The 26,175-nt window shown below is 38.1% G+C and overlaps 2 protein-coding genes across 2 annotated transcripts in view; both read right to left on the bottom strand.

Moving 5' to 3' along the window:
- LOC149020698 (kinesin-like protein KIN-14C) overlaps positions 1-6,150 on the bottom strand; it is a 38,212-nt gene extending 32,062 nt beyond the window's left edge. Inside the window, exons 1-6 of the mRNA XM_089148913.1 lie at positions 4,322-6,150; positions 4,114-4,238; positions 2,543-2,810; positions 2,292-2,449; positions 2,060-2,170; positions 638-905 (exon numbers count right to left, since the gene is read on the bottom strand). Coding sequence (XP_089005039.1) covers positions 638-905; positions 2,060-2,170; positions 2,292-2,449; positions 2,543-2,651 — 646 coding nt within the window. The 5' untranslated portion in view covers positions 2,652-2,810; positions 4,114-4,238; positions 4,322-6,150. The remainder of the gene's footprint in view (positions 1-637; positions 906-2,059; positions 2,171-2,291; positions 2,450-2,542; positions 2,811-4,113; positions 4,239-4,321) is intronic.
- LOC149020701 (Nucleotide-diphospho-sugar transferase family protein) lies at positions 6,146-24,302 on the bottom strand. The gene is made up of 18 exons (XM_089146885.1): positions 23,679-24,302; positions 23,114-23,162; positions 22,079-22,531; positions 18,116-18,226; positions 17,856-18,049; positions 17,573-17,773; positions 17,176-17,373; positions 16,858-16,932; positions 16,696-16,762; positions 15,396-16,584; positions 15,224-15,280; positions 13,255-13,329; positions 13,066-13,093; positions 10,777-11,117; positions 10,440-10,689; positions 9,602-10,357; positions 7,109-7,355; positions 6,146-6,737 (listed from the first exon to the last, which is right to left on the bottom strand). Exons 1-18 carry the CDS (start codon positions 24,078-24,080, stop codon positions 6,268-6,270), a joined length of 5,163 nt encoding a protein of 1,720 aa, XP_089003011.1. The 5' UTR covers positions 24,081-24,302; the 3' UTR covers positions 6,146-6,267.
- Positions 24,303-26,175: the final 1,873 nt, after the last annotated feature.

The raw sequence follows: 26,175 nt of genomic DNA on the forward strand, positions 1-26,175 counted from the left end.
CGTTTCCAGGGAAAAACAGTGAAAAAGGAAGTTTTTAGATAAAAATCTGCGCAACCTAAATAAGATTGATCATTGAGTTTCTTCTTCTTCTTCTTCTTCTTCTTCTTCTTCTTTTTACTTTTCTTTTTTCTTTTTTGGAGGGGGGGGTCGGGGGTGTCCAGTTCAGCTTGGAACAGTACAAATATAAATGTTCTAAGTTCTAACATGTTTCACTATACAAGCACCGATGTTAAAATGAATATTGAATGCAAACCCATACATGTTTGTGGGTATCAAAAACAAGACATAGCCAAATTCAAAATTCACATAATAAACATGGAAGATATTATAACAGCAATTCTATTAGTATTCCATTGTCCTTCCCACAAAATGATCAATCAGGCCACCAATTACCTTTTGGATAGATATTTAGGTAGAGAGTATGAAAATCTTGCGAGAATGCAGGTATAAAGTTTTCATTTGAATCAAAATGGGAAGTTAAATCATGAGATAATGGGCATCAACACTCACCAATATTTTATACATCACTCACTCAGAAATCCTAGGCTGTCTTAACCCATTTATTTAGGATAGGATGCAGTGAGAGTTGAGTATAAGTCAGCATCATTCAACTGTAACACACCAATGATAGTCATACCTGACATGACAGGACTGCGCAACACACGCTGAAATTTTGAGTCAGTCCAACTCTTTCGCCTCTCTTCTGCAGTCACTGGAACATCCTGTACTCTAGGTGATACTTCCGCCACAGAAGCATTAACTCCCTCCGAACTAATCCATCTCTTCCTCGGCTGGTTTCCAAGTCTAGCCGTTGAATTCGTACTATGAAGAGCGTCACCCCCAGAAATAGAATTAAAGCGCTCCTTTAGTGTCAATAGGCACTCTACAACTGTCTCCAGAGACCCCTGCACATTATGTCAATCATGAGATAGAGAATAGAACTTTGTGCAACCCATTACCGAATAAGGATCGAGCATCTTCAGAAGGAAACTAATCGGTGTATGATGCCGGAATCAAACAGATGCATGACATGTACCTTTCATACTTGGAAATGTATATACAGGCAGATACTTAGGTTATGTATGCCATCACTAGCATGCAAAGATACAACAGAGCACACCTTTGAACACGCCTTAGGGTGAGTATGCCATCACTAGCATGCATATATTTAGGCTAGAAACAAGCATTGCATTTTTGTGTTCTAACTAGTGTACATTATGTCAGCAATATACCACCAAAAGTCAGCAATATATCACCATGTCGGACTTTGGCGACATGAAATGACCACCCGACTTAAGATTACAAAAAGTTGACAAAATATCACCGATTTATCGGCAATATTTCATTAATGGACGATTTTTCGATAATATATCGCGATATTTAGCTGAATTTCATTCAATTCTTCAGCAAGTTTTCATTCAATTTTTGTCATTTTAAACTTATTTTGCTCAAACTGCAAAGAAGCTCTAAGGCCCAAAGTGACGTAGGACCCCCCATGTCCGTCGGCAATAGAATGTGAAGCATGAGTCATACTTAATATAATTGTATATGAATTGTAGACCTTAGTACTTCTCTTCACTAGTTGTGTACTTGTATTCTCTTTGCATGTTTACATTAGTTTATTTGAGTTTTTTAGACTTCCAGTTGCGCCCGCATATAGCCCCAGGCATGCATCGATCAGGAACAGTAGTTTAGGTGATGTTTTAGGCCAAAATAATACTCTCAATGTGTTTATTGGCCTCAAGTTAGGCTACATAATAAAATTCAGGCCAAAATGACCCCAAATACCCCTCGAAACTGGGGTCGAAGTTTCATTGACACCCCTCCAAAAGTCTCCCAAAATGTCGTGACATGTCGCTGTGTTGGTGGTGTTGCCTGCCACCGATACGGCGACATTTCGAACCTTGGTTCTAACTGCTAACAGTCAGCACTTATAGACATTTCTCCTTCAATATATATCATTATCCTAATCTAAAGAAACTGTACCTGACCTTGATCAAACTCAAAAGACCAAGAAGCTTTAGCAAGAAGAAAAAAAGTTTAACAGAGCTAAAAACACCTGCTCAAGATCCAAGACCTTGAACTTGGGCAGCCCCATTTGATCCATAGCTGCCAAAAACCTTTTGACATTCTCCAGACGAGGCTCAGAAGAATGATTAGAACTGTTCCACTAAAAATAAATGAAAAAAAAATCACATTAAAATGAAAATACAGGTGTTAAAAAGCTACACTCTAACTCAATAAAATAACAATTCATGACAAGTGGAAAAGGGAGAATGAAAAAAAAAAACCTCATTTACAGAACCAGGTCTGAGCCTAATTAAAACATTTTGTAAAACAGTTCCGTTAATTAACAACACTCTGATTTCTTCTTCTGAAGCTTCCACTGGTAACCTTAAATCAGGAAGCAGGCCATTTAACCACTCCACCAAGTCTGCTCTTCGCTTGGCTGTGGAACAAATCAAAGTTATAAGTAGCTCAAATAGGGACTAAAAACAAAGAATTTTTTTAAAGTAAAAGTAAAAAATGCAGCACTCAATACCCTTATCCTCCAGATTGTTATTGACCATCGGCTCATTGGCCTTCCTATTACCAGACGCAGTTGATCGATTAATTTCCCCATTTTCTTTGGCATGAGCTTGGGAAGTCATGGTGAGATGTACAAAAGTGATGTGCCTTTAGAACTGAACTTTGAAAACACTGCTAAAATCATGCAATTCCATGGTTCATTTATTGAAGGAGACAACTGACCTCCTCAATGAAAAATGAACATCAAAACTGTAAAGAGTGATCTTCAAAATTTGGTATTCCTGAAAATAGATGATTACCAATATAGTAAGGGAGAGGTTAAGACACTAGCTTAAGTTGAAAATAAAAATAAAGGGAAAATCTAATCATAACCACAGTAGCCTACGATTAGATTTATACAAATTACCTCATTCTACCACATAGAAGAATGATGATGCTAATTCCACCATTTGGTACTTGGATATTTAGGAGATATACATGGCCTCTTCCTTTCATTTTAACAAATTCCTTAGATGGGTTGTATGAGATAAGATCATGAATTGACTATTTGACCAGTAGAAGGAAGTTAAGAACATTAGACTAACATCCATAGCTTGCCAGTTATTATTTTGTGAAGTAGCATTAATCTATTGCATTTAGCAACTTGGCAGTATATGACATTTCATGGCAGCACATATGTGGTAGAATTTTATACTTGGAAGGGTAGAGGTCTGATGCTGTGTAGGATCCACTTAGAAGTCACATATTTCATTGGTTGATTATTGAAGAATTCAGAGGGAATGCTTATTGTTAGTTCTGCTTCTAGTTGGACTTTTCCCATTTAAATTTTGGATTTTAAAGCTATGGGCAACTTATCAATGCTTCCTTTGTTTACATAGAGCCTTGATTACTTCTTTGAATAACAAGGATGCCCCTTCCTCTCTGTACACATAAACGGAAAAAAGAAAAAAAAGAAGAAGCAACATAGATAAAAGAAAACAACAAAGCAGTTGTACGTGCTCCATGTATTAATATTCCCTAAAAGGACAATAGCACCCTTAAACTACAACTTGGAACACATACAGTTAGACTTGAATCACACTCTTTTCTTGAGAACATCACCTTCAAATCATCCCAATTCCTTTTGCAGTAGTATGGAACATGACATTGACAGCAATATCAGGACTCTATTTATTCCATAATCAGATGACTATAACAGAATTTTCCTTGACCCATGCATGATAATCTTTAGATCTAGATTTGGAAGGATTTGAAGTGACAACTTAACTCATAATTGAAGTTATCTTTGAGCTCATCGGCCTAGTATTCATCTTCTCAACGATAACACAAGAAAAATAGCAACGCAGAAAAATCTATAGCATGTAGCATAAGAAAAATGCAATAACCGATTGTAATGAAGGAGTAATATGAGCAACCCAAACACACCAAAAGACTGGCTACACAACAAACAAAGGGAAAGGCTACACCAATGTAAAGAAATGCTAGAAATCAACCAGGAAAAATCGACTCTGCAGGGTTTTGGTGAGGTATCCAAATATCAGACGAAAAGAAAATTTTCAGTCATTCAAAACAAATGTCAAGCACCTGGAGACGAACTGAGCATGGCCTCAGAAACGTGGATAACATAAATTGCAAAATGACGAACACGAGAGTGAACCCAGGAAAGTCTTGCAATCTCTTGCAGGCGCTTCGGAATGGGAGCCGGAATGCTGTAGCCCAAACGAAGCTCTGTTATTATTAAACAATCTAAAATGTAATCTGTAATCTGTAATCTGTAGAGTTTCTAGCGTACCTCATTATAACCAGACGAGCTTGACCTAACAATTCGTACCTAAATGTTGCCTGAAATCTTGCTGATTTCACGATGTCCGGAGAGAATTGGGATCTTCCGCTTGGCTGAACCTCTGCCACCGCACAAAAGAATCTCATCTTGAAAATAGACAAACAGCAGCCGATGCTGATCGGATTTTGCGGTTGCCTTATATTAAGGTCGTTAACTTGGCGGGTTCGTCCGTTCAAATACTTATTATTTTGTAAACAACGAGAAACTGAGAAAGGCAGGGTATAAATAAAAGGAGATCCCTGAGATTTTGTCTAAATATAGTACGAACCCCCTATGTTTTAAAATATACATCTTCACCCCCTCATCTTAGGATACTTATCACGCTCAGTCCAAGTAACCTAAACTAAGGGGCCTAAATGTATATTTCAATAACTATACGACTACACAATATTTAGCGCAAACTTCAGGAGTCTTCGTGTATTTAATTTTCTGCAATATAACAAGTGATGATCTGATCTTTCTCTGTCGGGATGGCTAGAATATATAAGTTGTGTGTGTGTTTTCTTTTAGATGTTGAACAGCTTTATTTACTTTTCATTTAAAACTTATACAAATAAAAAGAGCCTTCTTTCCATCTGCTCTTGTACGTTGGATTCAATAGAGTTTGAATATTCTATTTGTAAAAATTTATACTCTCCTCACACATTTTCATCACACATTAAAAAAGAAATCCATAGAGAGTCTCATCCAAGATTCATCTTATCAAAATTTAGAGGCAGCACCGATATATAGTAAAGATTTGTGAAGAGAGCATAAATCTTTATACTAATGGTTAAAAGATCCAAACCCGATTTAATGAATGGAAAGCATTATCCGCCACACTAGGAGGCACTTGAATTTTCATGTCATGCAAGGAGTAATCATTCTCCTATGCAAAGTTTGACTTCATGGGCATTCAGGACCATGATGCCTTACATTAAAGAAAACTGCAAAAAGGAAGGTGAGTCATATCTCTAGAAGTGAAACAATGAAAATTGAGAAACTTCATAGGAGACTAATTTCTTCATATACAAAATTGAAACCTGCCAGTTGAAGAATTTCCCACAACAATGTTTGATAATCACTCAACAAATTATTAACCATAAATTTACAAAACCATTTGCCAAATTCCCAAAAAAAAATATTCTGGGATCCAGCTACTCAACATCTACTATTTATTTTTCAAATGTAGAATGTAGAAAAAATGAAGCCTTCAATACTAGTACAAGTAGCAAGGGTTTCCTACATAATCCAAAAGGAACACACAACATTTTCTATGGTGGGGTTGGGATAAACTAGTTGAGCAAGTTAAAGGTTCATACCCTGTGTATATTCATTCACAGGCTCCAGTAAAGGATTACATAAAGTAAGAGATCCGGCTGTAGCTTGTCTCCTGTCAATGTAGAACTCTTGAGACTCTGAGAAACCTCTGGTGTGCCAGCATAAATCAAGAGTACACTTGCAACACGGGTAGCATTTTGATACAGTTTCCACATATGGATAATTGTTGCACTTGAATCATTCTATTGAAAGCTCAAGTCTCATCCATATTGATTTCTTTCTTCCTTCTTAATTCACTCTGGGTGAACTGGACCAGACTTAAGAAATAAACATAAACAGTCCTCAGCATCACTTGCAATCAAAAGAAGCTAGACCCATGAGCTATTTTATAATCACTGGTGCAGGAAGATCCAACGTTGCATTTGTAAGCATTTCAGATTTTCTATAGCTTCTCAAGCTGCTTAGCATTTTTATTTTTTTGTAGCAGCTTCTCAATCCTAACTGATCCCCCCCCCCCCCCCCAAGAAAGGGCTGATAAGGCTAGTTCAAGATGAACTAAAAAAGCAGGGTTTGCTTAGCAAATAGTGAGGGTATCTGGACTATTCTCTGTACTATGCTGCCAGGTAAGCCAAGGTTCAGAGGGATCCTCTTGGTTTTTTTCTATGCCGACTCTTTGTTTGTCTCCTGTCCCAGACATGAAAGCACATCCTTGTGCTGCTATCATACTCCCATAGACCTGACAGTACCTGACGTTCAAGTTTCTTTCTTCTTCCACTGATCCAATTGTTATGTAGAACAACACACCCTTTCTTCCTGCAGGATGCTTTCACATTTTTCTTATTCCAAAGACCTTGATAAGCCCCATTTGGAAATAAATTTCTGTCTAGGAAATGAACAGTAAGCTTAGTTTCCGGTTCAAGGCATCTGTTATCACCTATACGATTGGACCCACCTTCCCCACATAATACATCATAGAAGCTTGGCTGCTCAGATAAGTTTGAAGTTGATGCATGCTTCACCACCTTCTCCATTGCAGCAATGGTCACGTTGTCAGAACGAGCAAAGTAGAATCCAGAGTTTAAGCGATGAGGAAGGTTTATAGGCCCTGTAAACACAGATACCATCAGGCAAAAGATAAGACCCCTATATTAGCAAGAGAGTAACATTCTGAGGAACTCCTTTGTTCTAACAAGAACTTCCATTCTAATATTCTGGACACTGGAATATGAGGGGAATCAAAATTGTCAATTTCTGGTCTATGATGGGAAAGAAAGATGGTCTGCCACTGGAGCAGCCATAATAGCTGCAATCAGGAAGCAGCCTAGCACAAAAATATCAAACCCAATCAGATCCTGTTATCCATTCAATCTATCAACTTTTCTCACAATGCTTTTGTTATTCCATGTACATCATTCTAATAATCCATGGAAGAGGAAAATCACTCATTAGGAAGGATTTTCTGGTTAGAATTAATACCTGTTATATTGTACTCATCAGATTGTGCGACCAAAACAGCAGGACCAAAAGAGTGAACAAATGGCAATGGACTTTTAAACCAGTAGACATCAACATCGCTCAAGAGCACACTGTAACCCAACTTAAGTATTTGTAAAACCAATCTAGATTTCACCTTAGTCACTCTCTGGAAGCACTCTGTGCCGAAGTGGCAATCATTGAAGCTGATGTTACCTGGTGCCAGAGGATCACTGAAAACAGGCAACCCCTAAAAAACATATGCAATATTTTAGTGCAAATAAACCATTTTAAAAACAAGAAAATACAGTTTCCTACAGTAGAAGAAAATGAAGAATTAAGGGGTCCCTAAAATGGACCAAAAACAACAATTTAAACTAAGCCATTGGTGTAAATAAGCAATCAATCTTGACTTAGACCCACTTGTTGCACATGTTAACAGTGCCATTACATAGAAAAACTCCAAATATTTTATGGATGACCACAATCATTCATCTAGGCCACTCTTGTCAAAGTCAGGAAAAACGTGAGGATTCAACTTTCAGATTGAAATGAAATTATGACAGGATTCCTTAAGTAATATTCACAGGAATTAAGAGAAAACCCCCCAAAAAAAAATATCAATATTCTGGCAAGATTGTTTCAGCTAACGGCTAACCACATAATATTAACATGACAGAGTAAATACATACCAGGAACTCCTTATCCAAGAAAACAAAGAATACTAATAAATTAATAACGAAAAACAAGAAAAATATTCTTTTTTGTCAGAGTAAGTAGCGTTAGCATCAACAACCTTCTTATACATAACTTGGCCAAATAGAGAGGGGAAAATAACATGACCAACTAAAGGGTAGCAAGAAACACATAGCAGGTTCTTCTATGGATAGTCAGAGGAATCTATTCTGCAACAAAAAGCAAAGTGAGAAATACAAGGCCTGCAGTTACTGATTATGTCAAACACTCAAACGTAGTTGTCATGGTGCTAAGGCAAAGCCACTTGGCCGCCTTGCCGCTGAAGCAATTAAAGCATCCATATACTAAGGGGTTTTTACATGTAACCTATGATTTTCCCCTTTCACTTGCGACTTTGAGGCTGGCTTAACTATAAAATGAAAACTTTACTTGTTTTACGCCAATACATAGCTTTCGAAAAACAACTTCTTTGAAGGTATAATTTAACAAATGAAACCCACAAGGTCTTCATCCTCTTTGAGATCTATTGTCCATATTTCTTTGTACCTTGTGAATGAGAAGCCAACATATGAAATGAAAAAACAACTTCTTTGAAGACATATTTTACAATAAAACCTATTCAATCTTCTTCTGTTTGATGTCGACAGTAGAAGACATGGTGTTTGCAGTGTAACGTTAACGTCCAGGCACACACCTCCTCCCCTCTTTAACCAGGATGGTGTTGGAAGGTGGTGGTAGTAGCAGCAGTAGTCGCAGTGCAACCTTTCCAAGGGTACTGACCACCGCTACCACTTCTTCCGATTTTCTTCTCATTTTCCCATTCTCTCGCTGGACTTTCTTCCCATTTCCCATCTTTTCCTTTCACTTTCCCTATTTCCCTCTTTTCCTGATTTTTATCACTTTTTTTCCCAGTATTTTTTGGCTAGGCAACTAATATTTTATGTTGACTGGTTGCTTCAGTGTTCAACAACTGCCTGGTCACTAGGCAATGCCTTGACAACTATGTTTATTAACAAGTGACAAAGAAAGGCAAGTGGCAACCAGTAATATGGACAAGCCTTCAAGATGAGAATCTTAGAAAAGAAATCTAGCAGATCATGAAATCCTCCACACAACAGTTCAGTTTGCATGCACCTCTCATTTGCCAAAGCAACCATGGTACAAGAAAGCCAAGAAACATATAAGACTTTTCTTTTTCTTTTGGTGAATACATATAAGACATGGTAATGAACACTCTTTTTATGCTGTAATCTATCACTAAATCTTCAAAATTTGATGGCTACAATTTTAGTTGAAAGAGTCATAAACAGAAGGCCATAAAACAAAGCCACCTGTTGCTCTATATTGGACATATCATCTTTCCAAGTAGCTCTGGTATAGATGTAAACAAGCCAGAAAAAGTAGGAAACCCAGAAATATGAGTACATAAAATTAAGGGCTCATGCATTGGTCCTAGATCAAATCTTATGATTCTGGTTCCTGTTTCAGTTTTTCCAGGATTCAACTCAAACTGTCGAACATATCTCATGAATTTCAGGATCTTATGGCAGTAAAAGGTAACAATAGGAGTACTCCCGAGAGAAAAATCATTGGATTTAAGACCATAAAACTAGGGGACAGACCTTACATCCTACAAATACAGACAGCAGAATAGTAGGCTAGTCTACAATTAGGGACCACCTCAAAGGTACTGCCAATTGATTTTACAGAATATGTGATGATGATCTAAAAAACAATGAAATAGCACAAGAATTAAGTAAATGGAAGCAAAAGTATCATATACCAATGTAACTGGTGTACCTGCAGTACGGCAAACTGATAGGTCTCTTGATCAAGAGCACAGACCACAAAATTTGTGATCAGGAGCTGGCGCAAGCGGCAAACCCAACTCATGAGCATGTCCCGGTAACTATTTCCAGCAACGGCAAGCACAACTGTGTTATCTTTATCTGCAATGACAGAAAGGAGTGACTCTAACGAGAAAGGAAGGGACAGAGGTGTTGATGATTTAAATAGTTCCATGAAAGAGCAATCCAAAATATTCTCTGGTGGCTTGCTACAATTCACACACTTGGTACATTTCTTCTCTCTGCTAGATCTTAACATTTTTCCCTTCAGTAAACTAATTGAGTAGTGGTTGTCAAAAGGATAAACACTAGAAAAATAACGCCCATCACATTTTACAACTTTTACCAGATTTTTGGAAAAATTAGCTCCATGGAAGTATAATGATCCATATCGTCTCCCAAGATAGGAATTTACACTGTTTTCCCAACTTCTACTTTTGATATCAGGAACACTATAATCTCTGGGAAATTTATTAGGCCAATTGTCCAAATCAACTGGGTAGAAACTTGAGATGGCCTCACTAGCATCAAATACAAATCTAAAATCTGATGACAATGCCTCATTAATCAACCACTGATAGTGAAGTCCCTTCCCGTATAAGAAAGGAGGAAGTACTCCGGCATGAAAAGGCTGCTCTCCAGTGTTCCATGCCATGAGCATCCTCCCATCACAACTCCACTCCCGTTTCTGAGCTATGAATTCCTGCAACTGATAGAAGAGGAAGTACAATTTCAAACAAGTATTTTTCACGATGAATTAAACATTGAATTTAAATTAACTTCCTTCATACCTTGTGAACTCTTATCCTTTCACCATTTTTAAGCCAGCGTTGCCCAGCTTCTTCCAGTTGAAACATGAACCCAGAAACATTTGGTGATGCAGCAACGAGAAGCCAATCATGATCAAGTTTGTAAGCATAATTCAGGGTGGAGATGAAATCAGGCAGGAGAATGATGTCTGGATCAATTAGAACAGAAATGTTTGAAGCAGACAGCTTTGATCTTGCTAGCATGGAATGGAAGAAAGGCGTACCTAGGAACCTAAAAACAGTTGAACAAAGCAGGAGACATATAGTTTGAATTCTTCCTTTAATTGGGCATAGAGAAGAAAGAATGGCAATTGCTTACGTGAAATCGATGTTGGGTTCAACTGAAACCCTAGAACCAAGAGTGTCTGCAAGCGAAACCAGATACGGGTCTCGGCCAAACAGAACGACCGTGACATGGGGAGACAAAGCCAGCCAGGATCGAACAGCTAGGATCTGCTTCGCCTCGACGGTGCCAATAAAGGGTTTTGGGGCAGAGAATATAGTTATGCTGGGCTCTGTCACATCTCTTAAATATTTCGGATAGAGCTTGGGTTTTGTAATTTGATCTCTCAGGGAAGGCAATCTCTGTACAGCGTAAAGAGAGACGGTAATCAAGAGAAAACCAGATAGCCAAACTAACCACAAACCCACCTGAAATGCCTGCGTACCAAATCGAAAGAAGTTAACACCATTCATTTGAACAAAAGAACAGTTGGGATGAAGACAATCAAGTTTGTTTTAGTGAGGAGCAATCTGACCTTGTTGTAGCGCAGAGCAGAAGATTTCATGGTGAGGGCGATTGTAACCACTGCATTAACGCACTCAATTTCTCCTATGCTTTAATGCTACGGAGAAAAAGGGGAGAAAATGACATCTCAAATGGAACTTTAACCGAATGGAAGATTGCTCAAGCTTGCAACTCCCCCTTATTACGCTGTCAGCACTCAGCGGAGAAGTTCTCTCCAGAATTGAGTCGCAAGCAAAGACCCAAGTGACTATCATGTGACTTTGACCTTCTGAAGCTTTGCGTCACAAAGACGTCATGGACTTGGGATCGGAAGCTGGCTCCACCCGGCTCCACCCGGCTCCGAAAAGATTTAAGTTTATTTTTCTTTTCGTTTTCTCCTCCCCCTCAATTGACCTACTTATCTACCAAATCCTTTTTCTTCCTAGCAAGGTTTAAACTGTTGGTATTAGTTATTGTGTCGATCAGGTAATTTTAATATCAAGTATTGTATCATGTTGACCTATATATTTTTTGTGCAATCAATAGAAGACATACATATACCTTAGAGCAAATTACAATGGCACCCCAAAATAAAGGCTTTAAAGGTCTGACGCCCCACTTTATGTTAAAAAAGTATAGAAACCCTAAAATTAATTTTTTATTAAATATATTTGACAAATTTATCATTGAAAAATATCTGCATAATAAACAGTAAAATATGGTGTCAATGCTTTAAGGCTTCCATTTTGGGATAACAATTTGCTCTATATTTTATTAGTTATATCCAATATAAGTACATATTGACTAATATCATATCATACTATGGAATACTTTTAACCTTGAATCATAGTGCTTAACAAGAATGGGATTTTTTTCGGGTGAAGAAGAGTACAACATTACACATCCAATCATATATAAACATAAAGGTAACCAGACCTTCAAAGAGAAGAGTTAGAGTAAAATTTAAATCACCGCAGAACTGTTCTAGTAATTGCAACCACCACCTCTTAGTGAAGAAGTAGTGGGTTCGACTCTCACAGAGGTATATTAATATCCCCAACCCCGACTTAATAAAGCCCCTTTGTACCCAAAAAAAAATTAAAAAAAATAAAATTTAAAATCAAATATCAAACATCATATCAATAAAGATGATATTTTAAAACTTATTCTTTTTATATTAAGTATTAATAATATATCGACTGTATCCAACATACGTACCATGATCCCGGTCTGCATTCCAACCGTCCCTAGTCCATACTGCTTTACAATAATACTGCCCCCCCCCCCCCCCACCCCCCCCCCCCCCCAAAAAAAAACTTAAATTTTTTTTTAATGAATCATCCTACTCCAACTCCAATCTCCTCCACTCTCCCAGTCTCCCTTGCCCTTTCCTCAATTAGAACTTAAATATCTTCTACCGAAAAAAAAAACAAATTAGAACTTAAATATCTGAAGAATTTGCAATGAAAACTCATCATGCTTACACCAACTAAAAATTTTTACTTTTCAACGGCAAGGTCAACAAGCTCACTGACAATTGCCAAACAATGATCACCCGAGCATGTTGTTCCCTTGGCAAAGGATTACATGGCAATATGGCATACGGTATTCCACCAAGCACCATTTTCCATACAAGTTACAAAGTGATAAATAGAGCATAAGGAGGTGCGAGTGACTAATCTTCCGAAAGATCCAATAAGCTAGCAGGAATGGCGAGCCATGCTAGCAATTCCCATCCATGGTAGAAAACTGCACTCCACCGTACCCAGAGACAGCATCATCTTTCACTACCAAATTTTATCATCAGGTGTGAAATACAAAATGGCTCCTCACGTTGTATCATATCAAAAGTAGGATTCAGCATCATCTCCTCCGACGGACAGGTGAATTGGACCTTGACCTCGTTCCCCTGCAATTAGATAAGAACAGTGCCTCAACAAAACAAATTCCCATCATCTATCCCAACTTCTTCTTATGCTTTTCACCTGGAGTATTTACACTGTTATGGTGCATGCTTATGCCTCAAAACTTTTGCAATACAATCTAAAAGTAGACTGTTTGGCAGCCTACCTGGTGGTCTCGAGAGAAGAGTAAGGGGAATGCCTGCGTTGAGAATGCTTGCTATGTGGAGACCGCGAAACTTGTCTAGAGATAAAAACATCCATCATACTGATATGGTGAGTTTAAAAAAGCACAACAGATGCCAACCTTAAAGTCAGTACTGACTAGTTTGCATACATTACTCTGCTTCCACTGACAACAAAACATCATATAGAACTAGGGAAAAATTAAAAAAGAAAATAAATTTTCCCAAAAAATGAGGTCCTCTCAACCATAACAAATAATATTTTTATTAGATAGGGAATTCTCCTTCTCCACAACAGAGGTCATCTGAAGTAGTCTAATCTTACTCACCTTACTAGATTACAATTACAATTACAGAAGTAGTCCAATCTTACTCACCTCACTGAATTACAATTACAATTACAATAATGGAGGAACATCAGTTGCAGGGCTAATTTCATGATGGAAAGGCTAGATAAATGCATCCACATTGTTATCATTAATATGAACAAACTACATGAACAAAACCATCACTTTCAAATCTACAGCTATGAAAAGCAAATGGTTGTTAGAGATACTTGGTGATTTTACACTGACCAAACAAGCTTCACCAAAGAGAACATAATATCCTGCCAATCACTAGCCATAAAATAGTTGCCACACAACTGTTGGATATAACAGAAAGCATTCACCATCCAGCATATGTATAAGAGCAAGGTTCATATTCATCATCTAAATTCAGTGATAGTCATCAAACATCAGGGAGAAAAGAATATAACACCGCATACATTCCATTTGTCTAACTAATTAATAGGAGGGCTGTTGGATTCAGGTACTTTACCTTAAGAGTAAACCGAATTTGATGTTGAAGTCATCTTGCATGCTTCTGAATAATCCAATTAGCTCCTCAATTTTTATAAAGATAATGGCAGAGTTGTTTTACAATGTCATATATTTGATAAAACATCTCCCCATATTTTAACACTGCACTTTCTTCTTTTTTAATCATGGTGATCCCACCAGTTTTCTACTCTGTAATTCCAGTTTTATTGCTCTGAGTAAATTAACAAATTAGAAATTCTTGGTTTTTCTAAACAAAAATCTTGTAAGTATAGAGGTAAGAGTGTAGATTCCTTTTAGCACCCGAAACATCAGTAACTTCATATATCACACCCACTGCACGCTATTAACAGAAGATATGTGTAAATGGACGGGGCTAGCAATGGACATTCTAGGGAAACGACAGTTCATCAAGATATCAACAAAAAGTAAGAAATGCAAGTAACACTAAGATCTAATCATCCTCTTAAAAAGTTATCAATAAAACTAAAGTGCAAATCACAAGACGGTGGTTACATTGCCATGTCGTTAGTTCATATAAATTAACTCAAAGAATAGCCTTACAGGAACAATGTCAAGGGGAAAGGGTCCAGAAGATGGGGTTTATTGGTGAACCTTCACCACATGGTACTTCAACATGTTAATCAGTCCAGGCTATATATCAAGGGACTGTTCAGAATATAGTGTTTGCTGTAAAATTGAGATTAATTGTAGTCATAGTGTTCCCCCATCCCATGTGCTGATTCCAGTCCCAGGTACCTTATCCCTTTATTCTTCTTCTTCCTATCCATTCTCTATCACACTCTTTAAAGAACTGAGAGAGAGAGAGAGAGGGGGACTAAAATGGTTTGAATGCACAGGCAATATGGTTTACTGGTCATCTTGAACTCGTATGGGCACCTTAGTGTCTGGGCATCACCTTGCAATTATGTAGTTGTCATATCGCAGTACACATCGGCACAGAATTGGTTAAGTGGAACAAGGTGACATGGCCAGTAGTTATAATTGGTGCTATCAACTCAACTACCACTTGTTAAAACCCTGTATTAGCAATATATAACCCAATGAAATTTTTGTTGCCTCAGCTGAAAAAAAAAAAATATATATATATATATATATAGGAAAGAAAAAGTACCTTCTCCTAACCCGTGTGGGTGATGGTGACAAACTGCGTCTTTTTGTATGCGTCTTTCTGCAGTAAACAATTGATTATAAGCTGAACAACTAAGAGTCCAAGACACAGAGGAGGGGGGGAGAGAAAAAGAGATTAAGAGAGAGAATCTTGAGCTATGAACCTTTGTCCAGACCTTTCAGAAACTTCATCACTTGAATCACTGTACTGGGCACCTCCTGAATTGTCCTTACTATCTCTACCCCTACTGCTAACTGAGGACGAACGCTGTTTTTTATGCCTGCTAGAGTCTTTTTCAGCTTTTTGTTTTGATCTGTCTCCCCTCTCATCTCTTGCCCGTTCTCTTTTCCTGTTATTATCCTCCTTACTACTAGCCCTTTTACTTTTCTCCACTTCTTTCTTGTCATCCTTACTATTGACATGAGAAGAACTTTTTCTTGAATCAGAATCCTTCGCTTTTTTTTCAGATTTAGCACCTCGATCTTCCACTCTCTCTTTTAAGGCACTGCGGTCATCTGCTTTTTCCTTTCTCGCATGCCTATCATCTTGTTTCTTAGAATTAGCAGAATCCAGATGTCTATCATGAGTTTTGCTTTTCTTGATTTCTCCATCTTTACCGAAGTCTTTAACCACAGAATCCTGATGTCGATCATGAGTTTTGGATTTATTGGGTTTCCCCTCTTTACCTAAGTCTTTATCCACTGAGCCACTGTCATGTCCATGATTTTTGTCCGGCCTTTTTCTGGCTTCTCCACCATGACTGCTGTCTGCTACTGACTTCTTAAGCTTAGTGTTTTCAGGTAACAGCTCAGGTTTTTTGAAGTCTCTTTCTCCAGGAGCACTGTTAGACTCAACAGCATCGGAGTGCACCATTTTTTCAGCATCATCATTGATCTTGTCTTCACCAATCACCCTTAGAGCAGCAGTCCTATCACTCTCATGATCCGATACTTCACCCAGCGCAATCTCTGTAGTAGCTCCATGTTGGGTATTTCCTTTTTTATAACTTCCCATATTTGTTTGACCATCAGTGGACCCTTTAATTTTTGAATTGCCATTTCTAACCAAGTCGGGAGCATCTTCTGCCAGCTTACCATTGGTTAATTGAGGACGTGCATCTGTTCGTTCAGAGTCTGGCACAGTAGAGCTTCGGATTTCATCGTCCTCGTCCTCATCAGAGGCATAACTTCCAAGACCCAATACATCACCTGGAGAGCTAGAAATTGACTTTCTACTGTCATCAGCAGATTCAGCTTCCTTAGGCTTAACTGGAACTAGAACCTTAGCTGAACCCCCCGGGGTTTTCAGAACTGCTGGAGAAGATGGTGACGCCTTGTGGTTTTGTGGAGAAGGGTCATGATTAACTAGAGCAACAGAGACCAGTATCATGCAAAGTGCTTCATTGGAAAACAAAAATAAAACTAAAACGCTTCAACAACTGAAGAAAATAAAATAACTAAAGGATGTCGTTGTACCTTCAACTGACAGATCATCTTCGCTGAGAACTTTTGTAGCAATTTCATCGAAAAGCTCATCGGTGACCTGCTCAAAAAACATAAACCTCAGCTTCATCGAAGCTATTGAAGCATAAGACAACCATCCAATGATCCAAGCTCAAGTTATTACAAAGTTACAACCTTCAAAAGAACTTCAGTCAAAACGCGCTTTATTTCCTGGTTGATTGCAGCCGTTCTTGCTGCTTCCACCTCATCCTGCAAGGAAAGCAAACAACAGGTTGCGTTGTATAGGCTTTTTTCCCCCTCAACAGTGCCATATAAGAAAATGATGATTGGTAAGGATTTTTCCCTTTTTTTTGTGTGTGCTGCTTCTTTTTTTTTTTTTTTTTTTTTTTGGGGGGGGGGGGGGGGGGGGGGGGGAGATGTTGGTATTTCCCTGTGAACATAACGACAGATGTTCAAAGAAAAAAATGACAATTAAAAGAAGGTTGAGATAACCTCATCATCATCATCTTCTTCGGTTGACCTTGAAGAATCAATACTTCTGTTGTCTGCCTGATCAACTTTCTTATAAGATCTGTCGACACTTTCATCACCTATAGATTGAAAAGAATCCTCTTCTGGATGCTCTTGAACAGAGCTAGGGATAACAGCCTTCTTAATTATTTCCTCCCTGAGCCAATTGGGGACTGAAGCCTGAAATTTTACAGAAATCAAAAGTCCAACGAAGTTGGGGTAAAAAAAAATAATTTAATAACGAGCTCTTTTTTATTTGTCAGTCCCACATAGAGTTCTATCCCAATTGCTTAATAGTAAGGTATTACCCTTCTAAACAAGTATTTCGTATGCAACAATTAAGAAGTGTCGAATCATGAACCATAGTAGGAGATATAACCTTTTTGGGGCGTTCAGAAACATTAAGAATCCCATTTGCATCTCCAGGGAAGGCTCTTGTAGGATGCACCGCAGCACCAGTACCAAGGCCAAAGGGAGCACCCACAGTTGGAACAGGAGGTCGAAAGCTTGGTCCTGGAACTCTCCCAAAGACTGGGGCAGAATGACCAGTAACAGAAGGCGTGATGAAAGAAGATTCAAACTGTAAATGAAATGAAGCAAGTATCAGCATTTTCACACCAAGATTCTAGATATCCAGGAATATACATGAAAGAAACATATACCTGTGGACCTGGTGGAACTAGAGGATATGCTACTCCTGTAGCAGCTGCTGATGTCCAAGCATGCATGGAAGACACAGCAGTAATAGGGTCCACACTGCCTACCTGTCCTGCTGCATCAGCGTAACCAGATTGGGGATGTGGTTCATGCTCACGAGTAAACCTCGGCGTGAAATCCAGAGGCAGATCACTCGGATCTGCTATAGCATCAGTACTTTGATTTTCATATGCAAAATTAGGGTGTTCGGCGGAAAATGATCTACCTAAAGAAGGCAAGATTGGCTGCAGACGGTGATGTCCCTCCTGAGATAATGATTTGGGCAAAGGTGACTGCTGGTGCACCTGCTCCATTTGTTCCGCCATCCCCTCTTTACCTGCCAACAGGAATACAAAGTCAACTGCTAAGATTCCAAGTAGAAGGCTCAAATCAGAGCCCACTCTTCAGGACCTATGTAGACGATCTTCATCTGCATGGCATGGACAATAAGACAAAGTCGCACCATAATATCAATATGCCCATAGTCACAACTTGATCGAATTTGCACAACATTTTCAAGCCACTCTCCCTCCCACCATTGGGGGATGGGGATTTAGATACAAAATTCTTCCTTATACATATTTTATCCAGTTAAAAGACGGGGACTGCAAACAAAGATGCAAGATGACCTCTCATGTCCGCAAAGGAACCGGACAAGTGCAACAAAAGAACAAGAAACGCCAGCAGATAACAAACCACCTAATGCACCAAGCAAAATAATAAGCTGGTGACTTATACAGAAGTCAAGGTCCCAACAGGAATGGGACGCTTCCATTGATACAAAGAGCGCTAAAGATTCTTCATCAGATCAAATTCTTTTTATTCTCTTCTTGGTAAGCTAATATAAATCTTCAATTGCTTTGTTTCTCTGCCCAAAGATCTTTTCCTCACCTTGTATAACCCACAAACTAGTAAAAGAACTTGGTTTCCCTAACCAAAAATAATTAATAACAATTGATACAACAGCGGTACGCAAATCCCTCATTCACCTGAGAGATCCGACAAAAGTACTGCAGTAGCGTCAAGGATTGATATGTCGAATAGAGCAACTATCTCAGCCCACATAATTGCAGAAAACTTCCTGAACTTTTTCTCTCTTCCCCCCCCCCCAAAAAAAAAAAAAAAGAAAGAAGTTTCCAGGTCACTATATAATGGAAGAGAGCTTTGGAAAACAGAAACCCTAGCCAGCCACCCATCCTTGAGATAGAGTGCTTAGCATTGGAGGACGAAATCAAACATACACCAACTGTTGGCCTAGTTGATCAAGGTGCCCTTCCCCAAAAAGTCACCTGGAAGCTAGGAGACCCTTGACAACCATACTGTAGGAAGACAAAAATGAATTTTTAGGAGAAAGCACTCCATTTCCAGGGGTAAGGATCAGGAGAATTTTAATTGAAAGATAACCCCATTTCCAAGTGCAATGACCAGGTTCTCATCTCCTAATTAAAAAGATGCAGTAAATGCACATTTAAGAAGCCAGCAGAGAAGCAGCTATATCCTGATTTTGACCCCTTGAAATATCATGCCAAAAACCAAAACCTAATTCCGACCTTACTAAGTCAAAATGATGCAATTATGTCCAGTCTGTCTTCAGAGAAAATTAAGACACTGAAACCTAAAACTGAATGTGAGGTTCTTTTTCTTACTGACAAGTGACCAACAACCCAAACTCAACCTTCTGAGAAAAGAATATTCTCAAACTTAACTAACAGAAAAATAATATACTCAAACCTAGCTGTACATTAGTTTGACCCAAACCCCCCCCCCCCTTTTTTTTTTTTTTTTTTTTTTTTTTTTTGGGGGGGGGGGGGGGGGGTTACAGGCGATTTTATATATTGGGTATGGGGGTATTACATAATAGGCTACGCTACGCCCCTGGCCCCTGGCCCCAAGGGGATCCAAAGTCTGGAAAGTACAGTAATTAGTTTACATAAGTGTGTGCACAACAAATTGGTTATAACTTGCAGTCTTGCATATCATGTATCAGTTAAACATCAGAGTCACAATCTTTATGTATTAGTGGACTTCTGGACCTGAAGCAAATAGCTATTTTACGTCAAATAGCTCACCCATAGTTAAGACACGAAGCATTGTCTAGGACAAGATATCAACTGACCAAAAGAAAAATAAAGATACGAGAAAGAGAACCAAAACTAGAACAGAAGAATGCGCTCCAAGCCTTCAATTGTCAAAAATATCTGCATACAAGAGACACTCGACAACAACTCCAGGTCTGTGAGCACCTCTTTTTCCTATCCCCTGCTTTACTCTCAGTCTTCTTATTTCATTACATGTTTATCTTTGATTTGAAGCATGGACAGTAGGACACTGTGATAGAGCCAGAATCTTTGCCCTTCTTATTCCTTGTGTTTTGACTGAATCATGAATTGAATGTTGGATTGCATATTCATTCTTTCGTTGAACTTAAAACTCTATATTAATTGACAATGCTAAATTATCAAATACTGTTCTATTAATCAATTAAAACTGTTCAGCTGCCATGAGTTACATTGCAACTCAGAAAGATAGTGCATGCTTCATTCTTTTTTCATTTTTCTTCTCTACATGCTTTGTTAAATTCTACACAGTTCTTGATAATAGAATATGCATGCTTCATTCATGTACGGAACTTATGGTTGTAATGTAGTATTTGCAGAAGGTATACACAATCATTTTGATTTCTTTACCTGCTTAATCAATAGGTCATTTTAATTTCCTTCTTTAATAATCAGTATTGCACTTTATTAATGGAGATCTAAACCCATCCTTGTATTTGCCCTCCTGAGCTGTTAATTTATTCGAGAATGTGCAAGTCTTACAGGGAAGTTAAGTTATTCATACTTTCTGAAGAATTCAAGTGGGTAGGCCTTAATTGTCTATTGCTAGCTGTAATTAATACATAAAAAACTAGGGAAACAAAGCACCCAGTAGACATACGATGATCAAGCTGAGGGAGCAAGTAATGGTTGAGTTTTAGCTGATCTACGACCACCATTGCCCTCCAACAGCTTGAGTCACCTAAACACCTTGATAACCACGATCAACACATACTGGTTTAGGAAAAAAAATAAAAATCTCATTCAATTGATCCGAACACCAATAAACTGAGTCTTGTTAGATTTTGAAGCCAACCTGGCATTTCTAAATTACATTAAAAAAATGGTAACATGAAAAACAAATTGCACAACTCTCGAGTTTAAATTTATCAAAGTTATTGCCCCGTATCAGGGTTGGATAAACATTACAGCGCCTCATGGTGACTATTAAAGATAACCTAATAAAGAGATATGCAACACCTGAACCTGGAAACACCATAAACCAATCCAAACAGATAATGATTTCTTATTCATCAATACTATTTTCTTCAGGGGGGGGGGGGAATACCAACTATGCGCATAAAATTTTCCCACCCAAGTAACTAGTTAGAGTACATAACCGGGGTTGAAAAAAAAAACTATAAATGAATGTAAAGAAGTGGGTGGTCCTCTCAGTAGAACAGAGATAATAAACAGTTACAACACAACTAGTTACTGCATTGAATCTTTGGCACCATTGGCAGGACCGAAGTGCAAATTCCTACGGAGAACAACTTGAATTGCACAATTCGCTACACCGATGTTGACAAGTGTTCCCCAGTAGGGCCATTGGCTGAAGATTTTAGTTAATCAGAAGGAGTGCAGGAATACATGCACAGATGTAAAGGAGTGCAAGCACTTTTCTGGCAAAAGATTTATGGAATCAATAGTTATAGAAGTGATATATTTGGTACCATTAGCATGAAGCAATTGGAAGAGTTGTGTTCTCAGCTTGAAAAAATAAAATGCCATATACAGATATTGACAAGTCACTTTGTGTAGCAACCAAGAGAAGCAAACTGCCAGACCATTATAATCTGGATAAAGAACCACAAAGGACTAACACAACAATAGCGACTGGTAAGAACAATACAACAGCAAGGAACCCATAGGTTACAATTCAGTACAATGGCAATGTAAAAGGCAATGTTAATATTGAACAGCATAACACTTGTACTTGGTAAAGGCTCAACAGACAAAACCAAGGACGTTTTTCAATTGATTGGTTTTGCCATAATAAGAATTTTGATGTATTCTAACAAAAACTAAGTTGATAGAAGCAAGTCTTGAACACAAGCTTCACATGCAAGTCCAAAATACCAGTGAAGCATTACCTTGTACAGAAGAATAACTAGAAGGTACCTCCTGCTGGTAAATGGATGAACTTGGAGTATTCCCATGCTGAGCAAATACAGGATCTGAATTTGAATGCAATGCTCCATCTCGAGCAGAATACGAGATATGCCCATCTGAAACATAAGGAGGTTGTCCAGAGCCAAAGGAGGTCGAGTCCTGCAAATGATTTCCTGGAGACCTATGAACATTTGTGCCAGAAACGGGAAACTGTTGATGGCTCCAGGCAAGATGTGACGAATGTTGCATATCCATATAATGAGGATCAACATTTTGTTGATACTGATCATGGTAAACATTGCTGTGCTCCTCCAGTCTTGCTGATGAAGGAAATTGTGACTGTGAATGCTGATTTTCTGTGGCAGCTTTGGCAGCTGCCCATTCCCTTGCCCTGGCAGCCCAGTCTTCCTCATTGTTATGTGGAATGTTTCCGTCTGTTTATGAAGTCCAAGAAAAACCAAACCATAACAATTTTTATATTTCCAAGCAAAACAAGTTTTACTACTACACTAAAATAGGTGTAGAAAGCATGAGACCAAAGCATGAAAAATATCACACCACCATTCATGCAGTTACTGCTCATACTGATTGTTCATGAGAACAGTGATGTGGGGGAACCTACCGACAGCTGGCATAGAAGATAAAATACTATGAATATCATATCCCTAGTCGCTACTGCAGTCAGTTAACATTCCTTCCATTGTTATTGAATATATATAGAGCTTCTCTTTTAAAACTTAACTGGAAGCAAAGCAACCTCCACGCTGATTTTGTTATGACTGTGTTATGCATTATGAAAATACAGAATGGAATCCTGTTTCCCACAATTTGAATGATGTAAACATATGAAGAAGCTATTGTTGCTGTGTACTAGACAATAAGATATTTACGAACTTGGCATTGAATTGGAGCAACAACACTCCAGCAATGTCAACAAGTGGGTAGGAAGAAAGATAACTCGATCAGAATGTCAAAAAGTGAATAACGCACTAAGTAAGAGCAAATAAATAACTCACCTGAATATTCCCAACCTTGGTGGGCAGCCCAACTTGTATTTCCCCATGTCTGCTAGCATTTACAAGTACATAAGAACGTACATACATGAAACAAGAGATCACATATAAGAAGTAAAAATAAACTTCATGAAACATTAAAATACATATACAGAAAGAAGCACAAGATTGAAGGCCTGTGGTAATCAAATATAAACGAGAGAGGAACATCCTATCCTTTTTCTTTTTCCTTTTTCCTTTTTCTTTTTTTTTGGGTAAAAGACCCATTTATTGAAGGGAAGGGAACAAGGCTTCAAAGGAACATCCCTCCTGAAGCCAAGTAGTAGATAACGGCCATACGGTCACAAACTCGATAGACCGGGCCTCCTGGGCTAGGGAGTTTGCCACTGAGAGGAACATCCTATCCAAAGACCAAGAAAGACATATCATCCAAACCCTATCTTGGAGTTTACACAAACATACTTCCTTCAGTACAGTTAATAAATTAAGACGCACAAAATCAGACTTAGCTAACAGTTCTACCGGAAACCCTAACATTTAGAATAAAATAAATCCCCATGTCCATTACCTGGTTAGGCGGAGGGTAAGACTGAGGGGGCTGATGAGGATTAGGATGGGAATGAGGAAGGTGAGAAGGAGGCGGTGGAGGAGGGGGTAAGTGGGTTCGAGGAGGAGGGGGAAGATACTGATTGTTGTAAGGATGCGCGTGAGGATAAGCCGGTGGCGCGTGTTGGTGGGGTTGCATAGGGTAAGCAGGAGGATTATGATGATGGTCGGAATGAGTAACCCATGGCGTCTGCTGTGGTGGAGGAGGAAGAACTTGCGACGCGTTGTACTGAAACTGCGAAGAATACCAAGTTCCCTGAGGCGGTGATGGTCTCATCTGAGGATCGGCCATTTGAGGAGTTTGTTGTTGTGGTGGTGGCGGCGGTGCTCTCATGAACCTATGATGTTGTTGCAGAGCGTCCATCTGAAATTATATCTTGTCTGCGAAACGATTTTCTGCTAGCGGCAACTAATCACGGACGGCGATTATGTAAGGATTTCAAAAAGGAAACACTCCAAAGATGCAACCAGAGAGAATTAACGAAGAAACAGAGTTACAAGGCGAAGCCCTTCGTTTCGATCAGTCTCTACTCGGATCATTTCACTAACCCCTCCAATCAATTCTTCGTTGTGTAAACCCTGACGAGCTGCCGTGCCTCGCTATTTTTATTGAGTTCTGTCTGGTGTTCCAGAATAACAATTTGGACCGGATTTTGGTCGAACCCGGGTTCCGGTTTTATTGTTTGGTTTCCTTTCCATAATTTATGGTTTTATTTAATTTTTAAGGATTACATATTGTTGTTTCCACATAATTAATTGGAGGTTTTAAATCTTATATCTGAAATTAAAACAATTCCACCTTTCTTTGTTGTTTCCCCAAATTTGTTCTCTCTAAGCCTTTGTCTTTTATTTAATGAAATATTCATATTATTAACAATAAATAAAAAAAATCCGTTCTTCAAGCATCTCCATACATTAAACATAAGCCTCCTATTTTCTAAAAAAAAAAAAAAGTGAATTGTAGTGCATCAGGGTGCAAAATACTCAAAAACACATAATAGAGTGATGAATTTATTGCTTTTGGGATAAAAAAACAAAAACTCACGAAGTCTTTAAGTGTGGATTTGAACTCATTTAGTTCAAAAATATATTATATTTAAGATAAATTTTTCATAATTTTGAAATCACCCTTAATGTCTTGTGACTTTGCAGTACTACCCTCAGCCATTTGCTTTTAATTCTTATAATTTTATGATGTTAACCTTAGTGGAATGAAATCATAATTCAATAAATCTACCCCAAAAAAAAATCAGCAAGTCCCAATAAATAGAGATCGGTTATCCATTTTCTTTCTTTTACAAACAACATCTTCCATCCTTCCAACATTCCTGACGAAATGCTTGTGTTGTTCTCTTATGATGATTTTAAACAAGTCCAAAGCAAGTGCAAGTCGGATGTGATCAAAGGACACATGGAGAGATTTGTTGATTGATTATGCTTCTCCATTCCTATCGTGCAGGATCTGCATCTCTGGTAAGTTTTTTTTTCCCATTGAGAGATATGTTCCATACAAATGCTGGCATTGATTTTAATGCAAATTCAGGGTGTGTTGGTTCATTTTGTTGGTGCCAATTTAGCAAAGACGATTGATAATATTTTTAAAAGACTGATAGGTATCATCTTGCAAATGGTTTTAACTCATTAATGATTATCAATCCGACATTCAATAAAGAGAGGATACAAATTATGACCTGCTACTTCTAATTATATTGGTTGTCGGACAAATTTTATCATGTGCATGGCTTGTCTATCCTTGGATAGGCCTCACACGAAATTGTGTAGTATATATATGTGATAAATGCATTGAAAAAAAAAAAATTGACGTGGGGTCTCTTAATAAGCTCTAAACTATTGTTAGGTACCCTTTTGCAAAAAATTACGTTTGGGTCCTAAACCAGTTAACACCCTTTGAGAGGTGTTCATAATTGACACCCCCCCCCCCCCCCCATCTACACCCAAACACCCCCATACCCCCAAATCTAGACTCAACCATTATGCCGGAAAGCACCCACCACCGCCTCCACCTCTCCCCGCCGGAAATCACCCACAACCACACCCTATTGGACAAAGAAATGATGATTTTCACACTGTGAGAGGAATTATTTTTTCTCTATCTGGAGTAATTCATCCTCATTTTTGTATTAATTTTTATTTTCTATTATGCAAATTTAAAAAGAAATAAGTACAAGAATTCATTATTAGTCAATAATGAAAAATGATTTGGTGAATTTTGTCAAAAATAAATTTAGTATGTCAAAATAAAAAATTGTTAGAAAGTGATAGTTAGCAAGTGAAAAAAGAAAAAAGAGAAAAAAAATATGGTTTTTTATGAAATATATGTATTGACTATTTTACCCTCAACTTAACCATAAAATTTTAAATAAACCTTTTCATAAATGAAGAGAATGAAATTTTGAGTATAATCCATAATTGACAAAAAGTGTATTATGGATTTTGGA

The sequence above is a fragment of the Hakea prostrata genome, chromosome 3 (assembly GCF_041222555.1).
Source record: "Hakea prostrata isolate BN-2017 chromosome 3, UWA_Hpros_2, whole genome shotgun sequence".
Taxonomy (NCBI): Eukaryota; Viridiplantae; Streptophyta; class Magnoliopsida; order Proteales; family Proteaceae; genus Hakea; species Hakea prostrata.

What these genes read in the sequence shown, in the direction of transcription:
- LOC149020701 (XM_089146885.1), bottom strand. Translation starts at nt 24,080, where the DNA reads ATGGACGCTCTGCAACAACATCATAGGTTCATGAGAGCACCGCCGCCA. An exon ending in GCCAATCTTGCCTTCTTTAG is followed by an intron (nt 18,050 to 18,115) that starts GTAGATCATTTT and finishes ATGCTATAGCAG; the next exon opens with ATCCGAGTGATCTGCCTCTG. An exon ending in GGTCAAGGTCCAATTCACCT is followed by an intron (nt 11,118 to 13,065) that starts GTCCGTCGGAGG and finishes TTTGGTACGCAG; the next exon opens with GCATTTCAGGTGGGTTTGTG.